Here is a 19,270-nt window from a genome sequence, read left to right on the forward strand (position 1 = left end):
TTGATGATCAAAAACTTTGTTTTCTGTTTGTTTTCAACGCGTTGGTGGTTGTACGTGGTTTTGCGAGAAGAAGATGGACGACTCTCTGTGAGCTAGTGGGCAGAGGAAAGTGAGTTAGGGTAACCCGACCCTAACTGCCAGCTTTTTTATTTAGAGTTTCATACTAAATCACGTCTGATACTGAAAGGAATTGTACTTTATTTATTTTTTTTTACAGAAGTTCCCAGAATACGGATAACAATTTGTTAACGTTGATCTGTTAACCATACAACCTTGTAATTAATGTGTAATAACTATCAAACAAGAAAAATGAACCATCAGCACTGTAAATACTTTGTGTCTGTATTTGTATATTCTGTATTTGTAGTAAAGCTGGATTAACTAGCATTTCAACTGGACTGTGTTCCTTCTTGAAGCTGCCTTTTTTTTTCTTTTCTTTCATTATCGCAGTGCTTGAAAACGTTTCCGGGTCAAATCAGGGCCGAAGGGCCTCGCTGGAGGTGCCTGGCCTGCATTGCATTGTGTGTGGGTTGCACGTTTAATCTAAGCTGGCCGTGACAAGCAGGCAGCGGGTACCTTTACCTACTATGCCGATAAGCAGAACTGCGCCTTATCGCCTATTCACAAAACCTGTGCTCTTCTGCCGGCCTCTGGAGTCAACACAGGAAGAGGAGGATTAGCAGCATATTTGCATTCGTGCGGTCGTGCTTTGTAAATTGATGCCATAACTTGAGGGAAGGAACATCGGCCTGGGAGTCCACAGTATGAACGTATACGTCTCCATAGTGTTCTAATCCATGGATACGAGGTATTAACCGTAAACCAGGGGAGAATTTTAAAGAAATTGCTCAAATTTTGATTTACAATTTATCCTCGTTTCCATCTCGAGAGTATTTGAGCCACAATGGTCATTGCAAGTGAACTCATGAACACGTAACGATATAATAGATTGCGAATGTAGGGTCACAACGTTACATTTGGTTACGGTTACCGTCTTTCCGTTCTTCCAGTGCTGTTTAAAAACACATATTTTGCATTTTTGTGTTTTTGCCGGACCATTATTCGAAATGAATATCGCCGTCTCACCCCGTAACCGAGTCAGACAGGCGCTCTTGCCTGTTTACCTCCAGCAACAGCAACACAAAGTGCCGAGAGTTAAACTGGAACGGAGACTCGGCTCCCCCTCCGGCTCGGCTGGCACCGAAACGCAAGCTGCACAAACCGCAAAAAACGCTGTGGCTTTTTTTTTTTTATTTTAACACTACACAGATGGAAAATACTCCCGACTTGGGAGACGAAATGGATTTATTTTTCTCCACAGTGAAATCCTTCCAATACCTCGGCATCACCCCTTGCGGCCGAAACAGCGCCGTTTGCGTGGAAGGCGGCCTTCATTTTATTTCATTTTAACGCAGAGGTAAGAACACAACAAAGGGAACAATAAAAACAAAAGGGATGTGATCAATCCAGAGTGGTTTATTGGTTTATCGACTGGCAGGTTTAGCCAAAGCACCATTGAGAAACGAGCCGTGAGGACAATAACCTTGCCCTCCGCGAAACTTCAACAGCAGCGCGATGCGTTCAGGAACGGCGGCGGCGGCGTTAAAGCAGGAGGCAGGGCGAACGAAACCAGACACAACGAGACACGTCCGGGAAGAACAACAAAAAAAAGGGTCGAAAACACCTTTAGAAACAGAGCACGACGTCGACAGCAGCTTCGAACACAACTTAAGGTTGACATAAAAAGTCCTTTAAAAAAAAAAAAAAAAAAAAAATCTTTCACATTGAGTTGTTACTCTCAGGGAAGAGACTGGAATGAAGTGAACGGGAGCCACAGCTGCACATGGATGGGGGGTGGGGGAGGTGGGGGGGGGGAGCGGGTCACCGCAGCCAGCAACAGGGATTAGCGATGAACACGCAGATACTCGCTCACATCCATCAGGAACGGCAGCCAAGCCAGGCCCCGCTGTGCACGTTCATCTGTATGTGTGTGCGTGCGTGCGCGCTCATCAGCAAAGCAGCCGGGCCGGGCCGGATTTTGTGCGGGCAACAAAATCAGCTTTGAGTGGTTGATCTGGACCAAAGTGGCTCAGGAAGCAGGCAGAGCTGTGATTTTATTGGCTAAAGTCCGTCAGCAGCGTGCGCGATCACGCGAAGCGCAGGTCCGGGGGGAGACTGAGGAGGAGGAAAAACTCACACTCCAAGCCCGGAGTCCATGTTTTTAGCGAGTATTTTTTTTTTTGAAAACGTACACCGGATAACCTCCCGGCAAAATCCGTCCCCGACGGATTTCTGCGGGTCAAAAGGCCCCGGCGACGGCGGCAAAACACGCGGCCTGGACCGCATGACGAACTGCCGACAAGAACCTCAGTGAGGCTTCGCAGGGTCCCGTGACTGCGGGCAAATCCTGCTCACTCCCCCCGGGGGCCACATGCATCCCGGACAGTGACAGCAGTTCTTCTTCTTCTTCTTCTTCTTCTTCTTCTTCTTCGTCTTTTTTTTTTTTTTTTTAAGCTAAACGCATTAGGGGAATAAACAGGGAATTCTTTTCTCCGGCTCGGTCACTTGACAGGAGGTGGAAACAAGCATTTATCGCAAAGAAAAAAAAAAGTAAAAAAAAAAAAAACTAAAACAGTGAAAAGACGAGACTGTTCAGCTGGAGGAAAACCAAAAGCGGATGATGGCAGGGTGCTTTTTGGTCCCCGTTCACGCCCAAGTGCTTCAGAGCAGACAGCTGCGGCGAGATAAACACAGGCGGCAAAGCGCCGTCTTGCTTACATTAGGAAAAAACAATTAAACAGCTGAAGTGCACACAGTATTTACATGGGGTTTTTTTTTTTTCCCTTTAAAAAAAAAAAAAAAAAAAAACTTCAGTGCAATTGGAAATCCTCCATCTACTCAAGTCTCGGGAGGAATCCTTGCATTCGAGGTTGGTGCTTCTGAAGTGGTGCCTTCAGTGGCAGTGGTGAACATCGCAGCCATGCAAAAAGACGTTTAGAGGCTAAAATGAAATTATTATTTAAAAAAAAAAAAATCATCTGAATCGAGTGCAATAGTTCCGACAATTTTCCAAAACCCGATATACTGTTTAAGAAAATAGAAACATCACATAGTGCACGGTGATTTGACGTACTCGGCCTGGTTTAGGACATCGTGGAGCTTGTGGATTACCGTCGCAGTGGCGTTGTAAACATTTTGAGTTTGGCCTTTGTTGAGAGAAAAAAAAAATACTTTTTCCTTTTAGAAGCACACAGAGAGAGAGAGAGAGAGAGAGAGAGAGAGACGGCCTAGCCGACCGTGCAGTGCATTCTTTCCTTTCGACACAAGAAAGACCTTGGCTACATTCGCCGAATAGCACAACAAAAAAAAAAGAAAGACTGAGCCGCGGGGGGGACGACCCCTCTGCGGGATCACGGGATCACGGAGAGCGCTGCTTGAAAACCTTCTGTGCTCCTGCTGTGTGAGCGCAGCCTCGTCTCGCTCAAACTGAGAGGCAGTGTTGCCAGATGATGGTGTAGGTTCAGTCCTTTCCCCCAGCGATGGAGCGGCGAAGATCTCAGGGAAAATCGAAAATTGGGCCTAAGTGGTCGAGATGCAAAAACACTAAAACAAGTCGTTTTCTGAGAAGGTTACAAAAACAAAAGAGAGTACAAAACAAACGACAATCACAAAAAAAAAAAAAATCTTTTGGCATTGATCGTTAAACAGTTAGGTCAACACACAAGAATCATCCCAAAAGCTTTTTCTTTTTAGTTTTTTTTTTTTTTTTTTAATGTCCACAGTGACGCCGCGCACTGCCACTTCCAAAGTGCTGCACTGACGGCCGACGGATCACTTCCTGTTGCGCTGCCTCGCCAGGCGCTTCATGAAGCAGCAGGTGACCGCCGCGATGATGACGATGCCCACGAACAGGGCGGAGGAGACGCCGATGACCAGGGGGATGAGCAGGAGGTCAGCAGCTGGGGACGGAATGGCAGGAGACATAGATACATATAAAAATCTGGCAAAAGTTTCTCCTGAAAATGAAAAAAAAATGGTAAAACAATAGAACTGAATAGACTTTCACTGTCATTGTGACTTGCATGATGAAATTAAAAAATGGACCAAATTCAACACAAATTCATACAGTTCATGAATACATTAATAAAAGTGTATATTTGTGGTATATATATATGTATTTACTGTATATATACACACATATATATATATGTATATATATATATATATATATATATATATATATATATATACATATATATATATATATACATACATATATATATACATACATATATATATACACACATACGTACATATATATATGTATGTATATATATATGTATATATATATATGTATATATGTATGTATATATATATATATATATATATATATATATACATATATATATATATATATATATATATATGTATATATATATATGTGTATATATATATGTGTATATATATATATATATATATATATATACATATATATATACATACATATATACATATTAGAGCTGTGGGAACAGTGAGTGAAGCCAGACTTGGATAGCCATCTACGACAGGAGAGCCCTCGGTACGACGCTGTGCTGGTTTTACACGATCTGTGACTTTTTGTGACGCATCCCTCACTGACAGAAGACACTTTGAGTCGCGGAGCACTTTCCCCTGAAAGCTTTGGCAGACGCGGGAATGAAGGCATGAAAGCAGCGCGCCGACAGAAAGCCTTCGAGGCAAAACTTTCACCGCCTCAAAATATCGCAGCGTGAATGTGGAAATCAGATAGAGGAAAAAAGGGCGACACCAAGGGGAGCACAGAGCTCTGCTTTCATATTTGCAAGGCAAAACAGGTGATTTAGCAGCAATTTTGAGTGTCAACAAGATTTGCACCCCGTCAACCTTTTTTCATGTTCACAGAGACGTTATCATGAATTTACTACGGCCCCGTACAAACACATTAATAACCCCGTTTGTTGCATTCAAGCCACTATTCACTTGACATTCAGCACAACAGAGGAAAAACGTATGTGAGGTGAAGTGCACCCATGGCGAGCAGGACTCTGCCAATAATGAGCAAGCTGACTGAATCTTATCATGTATCACGTATTCACATTCACTTGCTTGAATTACACATTTTTTTCTACTTTATTACCTTTATTTTCTCGTTTTAGCAAAAAAAAAAAAAAAAAAATACATTCAGCTGTAGTGTTTTGTGGTGTTTGAAATCTGATGTTATTTAAAGCTGTTAGCATTTAAGACAGCAAAACAGAACTTGTTTTCAGAACCCAATCCTCTGTTTATTCTGATTAAACTGAATCACTTTTGACCGCGTGCAACAACTGCATTGCGCGTCGTCCCAATCAATCCGGTGAAATAAATGACCGCATACCATTTTTGCCATGCGCCGTTCAATAAATCCTTTCTTCCAACTTCCATGAGCAGGAGTTCATTGAGAACATAAATGGACACATAAAATGCATTTGCTTGGTTTTTAAACACACGTAGGTTCATCCCTGTCGGAGCAGCAAGCCCGGCTGATCTCATTCGCATCTGATCCGACGATCTAAAGCCCGCATCATCCTGAAGGTCCGGCTGATTCCCTTCCATGCAAACATTGGCACCGGTTTCCCAGTGTGTCCGCCATGTAAGCTGCTTTAGCTGGCCACTCCTCCTGCTTCAGCTGCGAGCTGTCCTGCCGCAACCTCAGGCCGGCTCGTGCCTGCGCGCTGCGTCCGACTGCACGTCATGTCTTTGACTGCCGACGCCTGGTTGGCCTCACACGAAAGGACTCGTTAGTACGACTACACTTCAAAAGACCTGCCGTGCCAAGGCTCGTTGCTGGTGGGGGGGACGAGTACAAAGCCACAAGTCCAAATCTGTCATATGCAAAAAATAAAATAACCGGTGGGTGGAGGAGATGGAAGTGATGCGATTTATTTAATCTGTGCCCTACGGTGAGCCAGAGGAGGACGTAAAGGACAATCCGTCTACTTAAAGCATGCTCACACCACCCTTTGGAAGATCAAACAGTCCTCATATCGACATGGCACACTCCAACCCGAGGGAATGTCAAGGACACCTTTGTCATCCCCTTGCTTTGCTAAGGCAGCTATGCTAATAGCAGAAGTTTGGCCCACCAAAGTGGAACTTTCTCAAAATCCTTGCGAAGAGCCCGTCGAAAACGAGCAGATGTTTGAAGAAGTGACGAGACCAGGAAGGCGAACCTTCCGTCTGCCACGTTCCAGCAAACCAATCAGAATTTTTACGACGCGCTTAGAGTTGCCAACAACCTCGAGGCTTCCTATTGGTGCGAGGGGCGCCGTTGGCTGTGCACCACCTCCCTGATGAACCAATTCCATCCTGCTCCGATAAAACTGCTGCTGGGAACTCGGCTGTCTGTCTTGTTGTGGGGGGCCTTTTTAATTGTCCCCTGCAGCAGCTGCTTCTGACTCCCAGCTGTAAACCGCTCACGCCGAATCCATTAAGACTTAATAAATCAATTTCTAACCGGGAGCTCTGAAAATGGATGTGCGATAGATTAAACCGATCTACTGAGAAACGCAGTGTATATGCATCGATCGCTCCTGGTCTCCCAATGCATTTTATTCCCTGTTGCTATGACGGCGATAAAAGACAAAAAGTCAACCTACCTCTGGCGTACAGGTAGACTGTGACCACGTTGGACTGCGCCTTGACCCCGGTGTTGTACCAGCCTCCGTGCGGGTCCTGGCCCCAGGCCTCAGCGTGACAGACGTAGAGGCCCTGATCGTCCATGGTGGCGGTGTGCACCCTCAGTCTGTAGCTGATGGCGGACAGGCGGTCGATGCTGACCTCGCTGCTGTTGGTGTAGATCTTGGCGACGCCGTCGTGCATCAGCGCCGCCACCAGCCGCGGCTGAGCCTCCTTGGGTTGGCCCCCTGGGCCGAGGTCAGAGGGCGGGCTCTGGTCCTTCGCCGGGAGCGGCCACCTCAGCCACTGCACCAGCGGCTGGGCGGGGCCCGTGGTTGTGACGGTGGCGTTGCAGACGAGGGTGACGGTGCTGCCTCTTTTCAACAGGGGGCCGCGAGGGAGGCGCGCCACAGCCGAAACCAGCACGTCTATGGAGGAAAGAGGGCGGGGGGGGGGGGGGGGGGGGGGGGGGGCAATGGCAGCATTTGGTTTAGAGTTCAATTCAGCCGCACACCCCGTCAAATAATGGACTAAAGGGGAAAAAAAATCTTGCAATAAATGACAGAAGATGAAGGTTTTGAACGTCACCCCACGCTGGTGTACTCATAGCAACCAGGCTATGATCAATCATTTTCTTGCATAGGAGCCATTTCCAACAATAAAACGCCGCCTTAATAGGGTAAATCACTGCCTTACCTCAACTCCCGAACCCTAGCCCCCTAATCCCAACCCCAACCCCATCCTAAACCCCAACCAACCTAACCCCTAGTAAGAACTCAACCCTAACCCCAACCCCAAACCTAACCCTAAACCCACCCTAACTCAACCTAACCCAAACCCTAACCCCATCCTAACCCGAACCCAACCCTAACCACAACCCTAGCCCCAAACCTAACCCTAAACCCACCCTAACCCTAACCCTAACCCTAGACCCGAACCTAACCCTAACATGAACCCAACCCTAACACCCAACCGTAACTTTAGCCCCAAACCTAACCCTAAACCCACCCTAACCTAACCTAACCCTAACCCCATCCTAACCCTAGCCTGAACCCAACCCTAACCACAACCATAACCCTAGCCCCTAACCGAATCGTAACCCCACCCTAACTCTAGCCTGAACCCAACCCTAACCCAAGCCTAACACGAACCCCAACTCTACACCTAACAAAAGAGGACCTATCCTTGCCTCCTTCCTTCTGCCAAGAACCAGTCAATTATTACATTCAAAAAATGATTCATTCTTTGCATTCCACACAATTGCCCATTTTGACTTAATTAACACTTGTGACATCCCACTCACTCACTTGTGCACTACACCAGGTGCTTGAAGACATGAGTACAGAGCTTCTTACCTTTGGTCTTGAGGTTGACGACGACCCCGTCAGACTTCTGGGTTATGGTGGCAGGGGTCGAAGGCCCTGGGTTTCTCCTTCCAGCGTACACACTCACAACACACCGGTACACTCCAGAGTCGAGGGGACGGGCCGAGAACAGCTTGAGAGAGTAACTCCCCTCTCTCACCTTCTCCATAGCGCCCCCCATAGATCGGCTGAGATCGTCTCCCCAGCTCACAACACCATCCGGGCTCATCCGGGCCACCTCCACCTTAAATCAAAACACAAGTATACAACAGTTAGCTCTGATCAAGTAGTTGGATTGGACTAGAGGTGACCCATAAGCACTAATGTCGAGTCGAACAGCCCTTTTAGGGAGATGTATGACTTTCCGTTACTTGTCTCCTTAATCAGCTTTAATCACATGGAGTGTCGCTCAATACTGTAATAAACTGCTTGCTTACAGTCAAATCTGAGCAGAGTTGTGTAACAAATTGGCAAATAATCAATTAAAACAAATCATCTGACGCAGTTAATCGCAAAGGTCTCGTTATATTGCTAAAGTGCCAAGTGTTGCGTTGGTGTAGCTAAATGTGATTTGTGTTGCAGTAGCCTATGACGGTTGACGACATTCACAAATAAATAAACAACCACTGTGAACAAAAACGACTCTTTAATGAAGTGCACACATATGATGTGGAGAAATGGGCTATAAAATAGTGGAGGGTTTCCTGGCTGTTGCAAATGTAAGGTAATAAGCAAATTCTCAGATTACAAAATAAATTTTATAAAATCAAAGCGGTCTTTCTCTGTTAATAGTAATTACTAGAAAGAGACAAAGATGAAACTAGAAGCTAGCGTTGGCTTTAGAGAAATCAATTAAATAGTACCAGCAACAGATGAGCAACAAACTTACAGTTACACAATAAAATACTATCCACTTACTCTATAAAGTAATTTGAGTTATACGTAGCATTTGAATAGCATTGCGCTTTCTTTTGAAACCAATTTCCTCAACTGACATGCTTACAGAAGAACTGCGGCTCTGACTTGAACTGCGCCGGGAGGATGTGCAAAAAAAAAAAAAGAAGAAAAAAAAGGCAGCAATACCTCTGCATTGCCCTGCTTTACACAACACCAGCAAAGTGTGACATCTCTTAAGAAGCAACAGTCCGTGGTGAAAGGTCATGTACCTCGACTCCTCCAGTCCCGGCAACATCGCTGCTCACTGATCCCCTCCTCATCCACTGAACCAGGAGGCCCGAGTTGACTTCAGATGGCAATCCCAAGACCTCGCAGGTCAGGATGAGAGGAGAGCCCACCTGTAGGGTCACCTCCCCCTTTGGCGAGGACGTCACAGTCAGCGACTCGGCTGGGGAAAGAGAAAAAGTGGAGGTGATAGGTGAACAATTGAGTGTAATTACGACGGTACAGCTTCAAGGCCAAACGAAGGACATCTTTTCAGCGGGTGAGAGAAGTTGGCTTCTCATGTCAATAGTTAGCTTGATGGTCTAGCATGAAATAGATCACCACAGGTGGCAATGACATTTATGCACAATAACTGATGCATGCAAACTACCAACATGCATTCAGCAAAAAACACCACATACACATACATATTACTAGAAGAAAATGCCATCTAGCACATCAAGCAGTCATCTGCAAACATCAATAGTGTGATTATAAGATATATAGACAGTGGTCCATTGTGCAAGGAAAGCCTCTTGTAAAAACAATGCTGCTCCGTAATAGCCACATTATTTCCTACAACAAAAGGAGATGTGTCAGACTATTGTATAAGTCAGGCAGCATGGGCCAAAGCATAAGGGATTTAATAGCGCTTGTCAGCTGCAGGAGGATGAAAACAATGCACGCACTGATGAGACTCAGAGCCGTTGCTTGAGCATAACATTTATTACACAAGGGAGACAGTTTTATTTCTTTTCATGTCGTTCGCATCCCTCAATGCCAAATTTGATAAATGAGAGATGTAAAGAGGACTGTATTTTATGTTCTGTCCAACTTTGATATAACACGTATTAACATATGATAGGAGAATTTTTAAGCAAAGTCTCTGTCCTTGGGAAACGCACACAAAGACACTCCAACTTTCCTATGTCAGTTGTTTAAACACTTTTCTGGAGGAATTGGCGGGCTTTGTCGTTCTAAGACCACTGCACACATCAGTCTGGCAGACAGACAATCATCCCGGTAAAGCAACACGGGGCCAAGGTGGGAGCAAAGAGCACTTAATCCTTTAGCTCTCCAAAAGCCCTTTGGAATTCAAACTGAGCCAAGCGGCGGGGCTGCGGGCAGATATCCAGCCGCCCGCTCGGCCGGCCACTCATCCGCCAGATCCCGCTGGATAATCAACCAGAGGGGCCGGACATCAAGGCCTGTCCGTCAAGTCAGATAGCGAAAGAGTCGCATAAGTCAATATGGAGAGATAAAATAAGACTGCTGCTGCTTTGACTGTCGGCGAGGTCATTAGCCCAGCCGAACATAAGAACTGGGCTGAGGAAATCTTTTTTTAAACTTTTTAAACTTCCCAGTCATATTTTTTTTTTTTTTTTACATTTTATACCATCAGGCTTCCAAATGGGATGTGCCGTTACACTAATACATTATTCATAGCTGCCCTGATGGCGAGGAGCCCATCCATCTCGAAACCTAAGGAGGTCTGACAAGGCTGTTGAGGCGGCTAATCAGTAACCACAACACCTACCCACCTTCAAGGCAAACAATAAATCCACTTTAAATGTGCACTGAGCATTTTAGCCAGCTCTACATCGATTCATCAGTACACCCGGACCGGCAGCCCGGAAAGCAAAACCTTCAGCAAGTCTCCCAGTAACACAAACATTCGCTCGGAAATCTGGACCGAGTCCAAACCTGCTGGACCGGCCGACTGAGCCGAGCCTCAGTCTGGCTCTTTATTGTCATAGCGAGACGCCGCGGCCAACTTCCACTCTTGTGAAACAGTGCGTTTGGCGAATTGGGACACATTTTGACCAAACCCGTAACCGCGGTGCCAAAAACCCTTTGGTGCAACACCGACCTAGTTGCTGAATGGTCAGGTTGCCGACGTCCAGAGTCCTCTGGGCGATCTTCTGCCACGATCGATCGGGGTCGCGGATCCACTGCGAGGCCTCGCAGTAGTACGAGCCGGTGTCGTCGGGCTGCACCGCCCTCATCTTCATCACGTACGTGGCCAGGCCGCCCTCCCCGCTCTTCTTCTCCAGCGTGATCTCGCCGTCGTCGTACCGCTTCCTGTAGCCCCGTCCGGGGACCACCTCCAGCATCTTGTCCACGGAGATGATCTCCCGCACGGTGCTGACCTCTCCCCCGGAGGCGCTCGCCGCGCCGTCCGCGCCGCCGCGCTTGCCGAAGGTGACGGACAGGTGGGTGAGCTGCTCCGATTGGATGCCGGCGGAGCAGGTGAGTGTGAGCTCGGCCCCCTCCGGCAGCGGCTGGCCGGTGAGGGAGCGGGCGTAGCTGATCCGCAGCGTGTCGGGGATGACTGCGGGCGGAGAAAAAGAACACGCGTGTGTTAGGATTATTAGATGGAGAATACAACACAAGCACAACGCAGGGGCGAAGCTCGGTGGTGACAGCGGTGGCCGTGCCCCCCTACCAAGGCAGGGCGGGGGGATAATTGACTAATGGCCTTACACTTTCACACTACAGCATCTCAAGTCATGTCTCGGTTGATTGACATACAGTATTTGCTAGGGATGCAAATGATCGATTAATTCATCAATCGTTAGTTGATTGACCTTATCGATCGATTAACGATTCATTGATAAGCTGCGTTTTTTTTCCCGGGAACCTGAATTTCACAATTAAAACTGTGTAAGGAACTCATTACTTAACCCTTGAATAATGCTGAGGGTCCAATGTGACCCATTTTTACATGAGAGAACAGAAAAAACAACCTTAACATTTATCCTCTGACTTTAAGTGGACTTCTAATGGGTGACGTTTTCAATTTTTTTTCTTAAAGTTGTTTAAAAGTAACTTGTTCTAGGTATACACCACGGGACTTAACAATAAAAACAAAATAAAATTCAATTAATCGCGACTAATTTAATTTAATCGATTAAATTCTTAATCGATTAACTTAAACATCCCTAGTTTTTACAGTATTAAACTTTTTACATTATATACATATATATATATATATATATATATATATATACATATATATATATATATATATATATATATATATATATATACATATATTAAATATATGTTTGTATTTAATATGTGTAATGTATCTCTGACTTGATAATTGGCCTGGATTTTGTCCTTGGTGGAAAACAAGACACTTAATATTTAACAGCGCTATAGAGTTGCTGTTCTCTAATTCGTAGGAATGGCGACGGGCCGACTGTTGCAAGGCCACACTGACGACGTTTCCTAAATACGAACAGCTACAGATAATAAAAACAGCAATCATGTAGACATTTCAGTAATCTACTTAATGAGACCTCCATGTGAGTCATGATGTCACCCTGTGACCCCCTCCCAAGAAAAATACTTCTGGCTCCACCACTGGACGGGTGGATAGCATTATCCCCAAATTTAATTCATAATGCTTGTGTTTTGTTTTCCACGTTTAGTCCTTAAATCAAATAAAGAGGGCAGGTGGCGGTGGTGACGACACGCTCGGCTCTGGTTGCTGTTCAGATCAGCCTGAAGTTTATACTGCAAACAAATTAGCGAGTGAACGGAGGGAGAAGCAGTAACCATGCCGATGGTTCGCCCGGTGCCAAAATATTTTGGACTTCCAGCGCAGCGCACACGTCCAGATGGAAACATCTCCGCACTCCGACACCAAGCTGAACTCACAGGGCGATTTATCGATGAAGAAAAAATGTCGTCGGCCTGGATGGGTCCGGGCAGAGCCGCAGATAAAAATCCACCAATCAGGAAATTCCACCGCGACAGAACTGGAACGCTGTCTGCTCACTTTCCACTGTGTCGCAACCAGACTATGCCGTCTGGGAGGAGATTAATGCTTCGGTATCGGCCGAGGATCTGAGCGTCGCCGGGAGCTTGGAGAACGCGCTGGTCCTCAGTATCTTCTCGAGATCTTCGCTTGAATACAGCTCTGTGGCCGAGTCGGTACCACTGATGCAGCAAAAATAAATACGGAGTGTAACGCCGCATATATCGCATCGCCTCTCAAGCTGTGAGTTGACGTGTGCTGACTGGAAACCAAACCGAACACAGAAACACTGGGAGACCCCTGTGATCACACAAGTCATACTTGTCAACTTGGTTTTTGATTTAATGTTCTCTGAACTTCATTTATACCTATGTTATTATCACTTTGTCTGATTAATTAGGTCATTCTCTCTCCAGATGCCATCCTTCATTTTTACAGAAGTATATTCCTGCCATAATAAAAGATCAAGGGCTCAGTATCACATCTTGTTTTTACATGATAATTATCACGTTATTACACGATAATGACTCAAGTTTAAACAAAATGTAGGATAAATGAGGCAGGCTCGCTCGATTCAACTCCTGAACTTACTGAGCATTGTCTATGTCAATAATATTAGTCTGCGCACTCTGAGGAGGATTTTGAAACGGGGTTGTTGGACACATGCCAGTTCAGCTCGAATAGCACGCAGCCTTCGGTTGCCTAGTTTTGATTCATTATCAGGAAATAACGTGAAAATTATTCAGTAAAAACGTGAAACTTTTCACTGAATTACGGGATACCGAGCCCTTTCACAATCACAAAATAATGTGATCGTGTCCTGTAATGATTATCTTGTAAAAAAATGTCACATAATACATTTCATCTCTGTTTCCTTTAAAATGGTAAACAAAGAAACATCAATCGTATCATCTTACCCGGTGAAATTGTGTATTTTCTATCAAGAATCAAGAATCTTTATTGTCATTATGCAAGCATAACGAAATTTCGGCCAGCAGCTCTCAGCACATAATAAAAAGTCACATAATAGATAAATACACCCTAAAATCCCAGACTAAAATGATACATTCTTGCTATTCTATTCTATGCAATGCAATTAACATGCTATTAATTCTATGCTACAGACGTGCGGCAAGGCTGGACACACTCTACCTTTGACGGTCACTTTGTCGCTGTAGTTCCCTCGGTAGGTGCCGTCCGTGCTGGGAGTGTAGCACTCGTACTTGCCCTGGTCGTCGGGCCGGAGCTTCTGGATCGCCAGGCGGACCCTGTCCCCCGAGTCCCTCTCCACCCTCACCTCGCCATTCCTCACGCGCGCCTGGTAGGGGGTGTAGGGGAAGCCGTTGTCCCTGGTGGACACCACTCCGATGGGCCGGTCGCCGGCTTCGTCCTTGTACAGGAACCACTCAAAGTCCTGCGTCCGCGAGCCCTCGTACTCGGACACGGAGCAGGGCAGCGACAGGGGGAAGCCCGCCACGCGGAACAGCGGTCCGGGGGGGAGGGTCACGTCGCGACACACGGCGCCCTGGAGCACTGTGGGGAATAAATAATGGAGAGACAGACAGACAGAGTGATCATTGGCCACTGAGGACAGTAAACAGAAACCGCGTCAGTTTGTGTAGGTCACGGTCTCGCCGCACAGGAAGTCCGTTGCACAGGAAGTCCGTTGCACAGGAAGTCCGTTGGGTGGACACGGCAGTCAATATTCCGCGCTGATGAGCAGCTAGCAGCCAATCGATACTTTAAAGAGCTCGGGAGGAAGCACTGGAGCCTGGGGTTGGGCCAGCTCCAGTGACACACTTCAGAAGTCCCAGAGAAGCGAAACCAAGGGAGATTAATCTCGGATAGCTTTGGTAAATTTAAAGAGGAACAATGAGCATCGCAACGCCACAGCCAGAGATTTGGTCAAACGGTGTTAAGCTTTCCGCGGCAGCTGCGGCGCTCGGATTTAGCTTTCTTGAATTTCGTGCTTTAAGGTGTGAAAAAGGCCGCAAGCTGCCTTTGACAACCCCACATGACAAAGAAGAAAACAGGACATGGCTTCTACGCTAAGATGGGGTGAATGTGCAAGCGGCACTAACGTAGCAATGACTTGTGTTTCATCTTGGTTGTTTCTTCTTGCGCGCTTTATCTGTTTCATCTCAGTTGTCTGCACCTCCAGGGTCTGTAACATTGTTTCAGTTTTGTTTGGTTTTTTTGCACAAGTCTCCCTTTTTGTTTTTTGTTTGTTTTCTTCCCATTTCAGGAAACCTTCAGTTGAGTTTTTGTTCATTATTTGAAATAAATGGTTTTGCATTCCTAACACCCAGAGTTGTCTGCATCTGAGTCTTTGCCCACACTGCCACCGTGATAGATTGTGATCAGTTAGTACTCAGTTGGGGGGGGTATTTAAAAATAATAATCTGTTATGATTCTCATTTGTTCAACTGAAGATGAAATGTTTCAACCTTTGACATTGAAAAAAAAAAAAAAAAAACAGCAGGCGGTTTCCTGTCACGCGCGACTCGCTGAAACCAGGCGTCAGACTGCTCGAAGTCTGCGTGCGGCAGGAGCCTGGTAGTCTGCAGCTTTTCTGCTTTTTGGTTTTGACCAAAGATATTCAGCGCGATTGCCTCGGGGTGGGGGGAGAGCAGCCAGTTTCCACGCTTCCACCCAGAGCTCGCCGCCTGCATGCATACCAGAGCAAAGCAGCTTCTGGTTTCAGCAGACCAGGCTCCAGTGAAACCACCTCTCAGCCGCAGACACGGAACACATGAGGATCTCCTGATAAAAGGAGCCTGCAGCCACCGACCGGGCTGCTGAAATAAGGAAGTCAAAGAACCAAACAGCAAACCAAGGTGGCGAATGTGGTTCGGTGGTGGCGCGTAGCCACCAGAGCGTCTTTCCAAGGAAAAGCCAGAGCGTGCAATGTTGTAATATGACACGCATTAGTTTGATATGACACACTTCTGTCGTGATAATTGCGGAATGTCTGCAGGCTTCAGTTTCTTTTCAGCTTCAGCTTCACCATTTTTATTCACAACGGGCAAAAAGTCCCAGACTGATTCTAGAGAGACTGAACATATAAAAAAGTTCAAGTTGAACGTTAACTTCCCAGTGATTGTCGCATCCCGAAGGATGCAAAATTTCTCATCATCCCCCGAGGGAGCGACGGGCAGCAGCGGTGCCGCGCCCGGGAATCACTGGGTGATCCAACCCCCCCAATTCCAACCCCCAACACTGAGTGCCAAGCAGGGAGGCAATGGCTACCGTTTTTACAGTCTTTGGTAAGACCCGGCCAGGGATCGAACCCACAACCTAGCAGTCTCAGGGGCGGGCACGCTACCACTTGGACTCTCTACCACTAGACCACTGAGCTGGTCAATACCCCAATGTAATCACAATTGTGTAGTAGTATTGATGAAATCAAAAAAACAAATACTGCAGCTGACTCATTAAATGACATTTTTCCGGCACCAAATGCAAATTTCTCTGAAATTAAGAAGATCGGAAACACAAAATGACAATCAGTCAGCAAACTACGCAATAGGTTCCTCATTTCTGGGAAGCGCACTAATACGCCAGAGGCCAGTGAAAGCGAAATCAGCCTAATGTGACCTTGTAGAAGTTGTTTGAAAACACTTCACACAACTGGTTGTTTCTTACTTGAGCTGCTCAGAAAAAACACAGGTAATGATTGGAAATCAAACAGGAAATCCAATATGTTAATAACTCCTATCTACTCATCATCCTGAAATGCAAATGAGCTGCAATAAGCGAGCAACAGGCAGCGCCGCATGCTAACACTGGATATGGTGATGAACACACCCTGTGCTTGTCACCTACGAGTGACGAGTGCGTGAACAACTGGAAATACAGGATGTGTGTGTGGAGACACACCCCACCTGTTACCGTAACTGTGCGTGTGTGTGTGTGTGTGTTGTCCCTAACAACTGGAGTATTCTCACACAGGCTACAGTCTGGAAACAACACGCCCATGGATAATGACATGGGAGCCTAGTGGGAGGCTTAAGCGGATCAAGTCCTAATTAACATTGGGCTCAGACTGATAGGGGTAGGGGACTCGGCAGCCCGCGCGACAATGCACGATTCTCTACGTTGTCAGTAATGAGAGAGTCCCACTTTTTTTAAGGTCTAAGTAGCCCAAGTGGAGACAAAAGAGCGACTGAAGCGGCAAATATTGGCCATGGGCTCACATAACTAGTCAGGTTGGAAGCGTGGGGGTTGAAAACTTTTGCGTCAACCTACTGTTTTCGGTGAACCGCGTGGTTAATCATCACTTATTAATCCAATTGCTATCAAATTTAAACGGAAAAGGTGAAAATTCTTCCTAATGGCCGAAAGTGCCGTCAGTGGTCAGTGTCCCGGCTAAACATGCATTTCCCGGAATGAATCAAAATGTTCATCATAGGACATTGAAGACTATGTGCTTGTCCCGGGGACACTGCACCAAAAACGATGCTAAGCAAATCACTCACATTTGAATTAAATTCAGTCACCTGTGAATTGAGACAACCACAGGCTCGACGTCAACTTCCCCATCTTGATTGTGGGTTTTTCTGTCCTTCCTTTTTATGCGATACTTCTCACATGTGTGATGCCACTTTTGCATACGTGACCGCAGGTAAACAATGTAAAGTGACTGATGCAGTGGAAAGGAGAAGTGGCGTCATAGGACATATTTGTATTTTATTTTTATTTTTTTGGATGTCAAACCAGCAGAGTGATAATTGCCACGTCCTGGAAAAATTGGGATGAGAGAGAGAGAGAGAGAGAGAGAGAGAGAGAGAGAGAGAGAGAGAGAGAGAGAGAGAGAGAGAGAGAGAGGATGAGGAGGAGGAGGAGGAGGAGGTGAAGTTCAGGGGCACTCCAGCATCTTGCGCTGCTCGCACTAACAAAAAATAATAATAATAATAATAATAATAATAATAATAATTAAAAATAAATAAATAAATAAAAAAGCATCAGGCTAAAATGGCTGTGAGCATCATGGATGGCTGGTGCGGTGGAAGGGAAAAACAAGCTCGGCGCCCTCGACAGATGGCGCGGCGGTTCGGACTCGTCGTGCCGGGGCCGGCGCTCGCTGCACTCACCCCAGTGAACGAACACGAATAATGCCGCTTTCAACGGGTCCATCGCGGTCCTCCTCATCTCCCACGGCGACATCCGCACGGATTACAGTGGGTCAGATTTGTGTCTCCTTGCTCCTCCGCTCGTTTGGCACCGATCATAGTTCACCCACAGCCCCTGCACACACACACACACACACACACACACACACACACACACACACACACACACACACACACACACAGAGAGAGAGAGAGAGAGAGAGAGAGAGACAGACACACACCAACATAAGCGGAGCGGATTACTGAAAATAGCCGTTTCATGTGCAAACTAATAAATGGACACACACTTAACACACAAGCTGATCGGACGGGAGAGTTAGCGCCATCCGCCAAGTGCCAGGCTAGTGTATGGAAGTACGATGCTATTATTATTACCTTATATACTCATGCGCCGCCGCCGCCGCCGCCGCGTCTTCGTCAACACACCGACGGCTGCATTATTTCCCGGTTATGGCTTCAGATTATGCCGCCTCGAGAGACCCACACACACACACACACACCGCAGCTAGCATCACAGGGGGTTGGTTGGTTTAGGTTGGTTGCGCGTGTGCGTGCGTGAAGTGATAGAGAAATGAGAGAAGGAAAGAAAAAAAAAGGGCGGGGCGTGCATGCAAAACAGGCGGCTGGGAGGAAAGGGGTCGACCCGGTGCCATTGGTCGGCACAGCGACGGTGACATTTTTTGAACGGAAGTACAGCGCTGAGGCCGCCAGGGGGAGGCAGAGAACAAGAAATAGTCTGCTGAAAACCGGAGCCATGTTACGTCCCAGATCAGACGTGGGTAAACTACGGCGCGGGGTCCATATGTGGCCCGTCAAAAAAAATTTTATTCCGGCCCGCCGAACTTGAAGGAATTATATTAATAGTCAGTAAGTCATAAAATAGCCACATTTCATATATTTATTCAGTTTTTAAGAGTCATTTCAATAAAGAGCTAAATGCTGTTGGCCTTCAAAGACAGATATTTTATCGTAACGCTTCTGTTCATTTTCAATTGACATTAAAGCACATTTCTACATTTCACATTACGTATATTATTTTCCTCCTTTGAGGCACGTCAACAAAACCCTCTAACTATCTGCTCCTGGTCTGGCCCCTCAGTCAAATTTTAGAGCCCATTGTGGCCCTCCAGTCAAAAAGTTTGCCCACCCATAGATAGAGAGATAGATTAGTTGTA

General features: G+C 46.3%; 1 protein-coding gene across 3 annotated transcripts; it reads right to left on the reverse strand.

Moving 5' to 3' along the window:
• Positions 1–1,461: 1,461 nt before the first annotated feature.
• On the reverse strand, positions 1,462–18,653 carry igsf8 (immunoglobulin superfamily, member 8). Of its 3 annotated transcripts, none has more exons than XR_012926553.1 (9): positions 18,471–18,653; positions 18,057–18,210; positions 14,116–14,496; positions 11,068–11,529; positions 9,203–9,381; positions 8,028–8,280; positions 6,654–7,100; positions 3,134–3,959; positions 1,462–3,001 (listed from the first exon to the last, which is right to left on the reverse strand). XR_012926553.1 is itself a non-coding variant. In XM_076025282.1 (8 exons), exons 2-8 carry the CDS (start codon positions 18,127–18,129, stop codon positions 3,832–3,834), a joined length of 1,923 nt encoding a protein of 640 aa, XP_075881397.1. In that variant the 5' UTR covers positions 18,130–18,210; positions 18,471–18,653; the 3' UTR covers positions 1,462–3,831. The 3 variants fall into 3 exon arrangements, 1 of the variants encoding a protein (XP_075881397.1); XR_012926552.1 differs by having other exon boundaries at positions 1,462–2,626; positions 2,669–3,959; XM_076025282.1 differs by having other exon boundaries at positions 1,462–3,959.
• Positions 18,654–19,270: the final 617 nt, after the last annotated feature.

Source organism: Nelusetta ayraudi, unplaced genomic scaffold (genome assembly GCF_046127955.1).
Source record: "Nelusetta ayraudi isolate G7.1 ecotype Tasmania unplaced genomic scaffold, CSIRO-AGI_Nayr_v1 ptg000017l, whole genome shotgun sequence".
Lineage (NCBI taxonomy): Eukaryota > Metazoa > Chordata > Actinopteri > Tetraodontiformes > Monacanthidae > Nelusetta > Nelusetta ayraudi.

Excerpts from the sequence above, each read along its gene's own strand:
- igsf8 (XM_076025282.1), bottom strand. The coding sequence starts at position 18,129 with ATGTCGCCGTGGGAGATGAGGAGGACCGCGATGGACCCGTTGAAAGCG. Across the intron at positions 14,497-18,056 it reads ATTCGTGTTCGTTCACTGGG|TGCTCCAGGGCGCCGTGTGT; the intron begins GTGAGTGCAGCG and ends TATTCCCCACAG. Across the intron at positions 7,101-8,027 it reads CGTCAACCTCAAGACCAAAG|ACGTGCTGGTTTCGGCTGTG; the intron begins GTAAGAAGCTCT and ends TTTCCTCCATAG.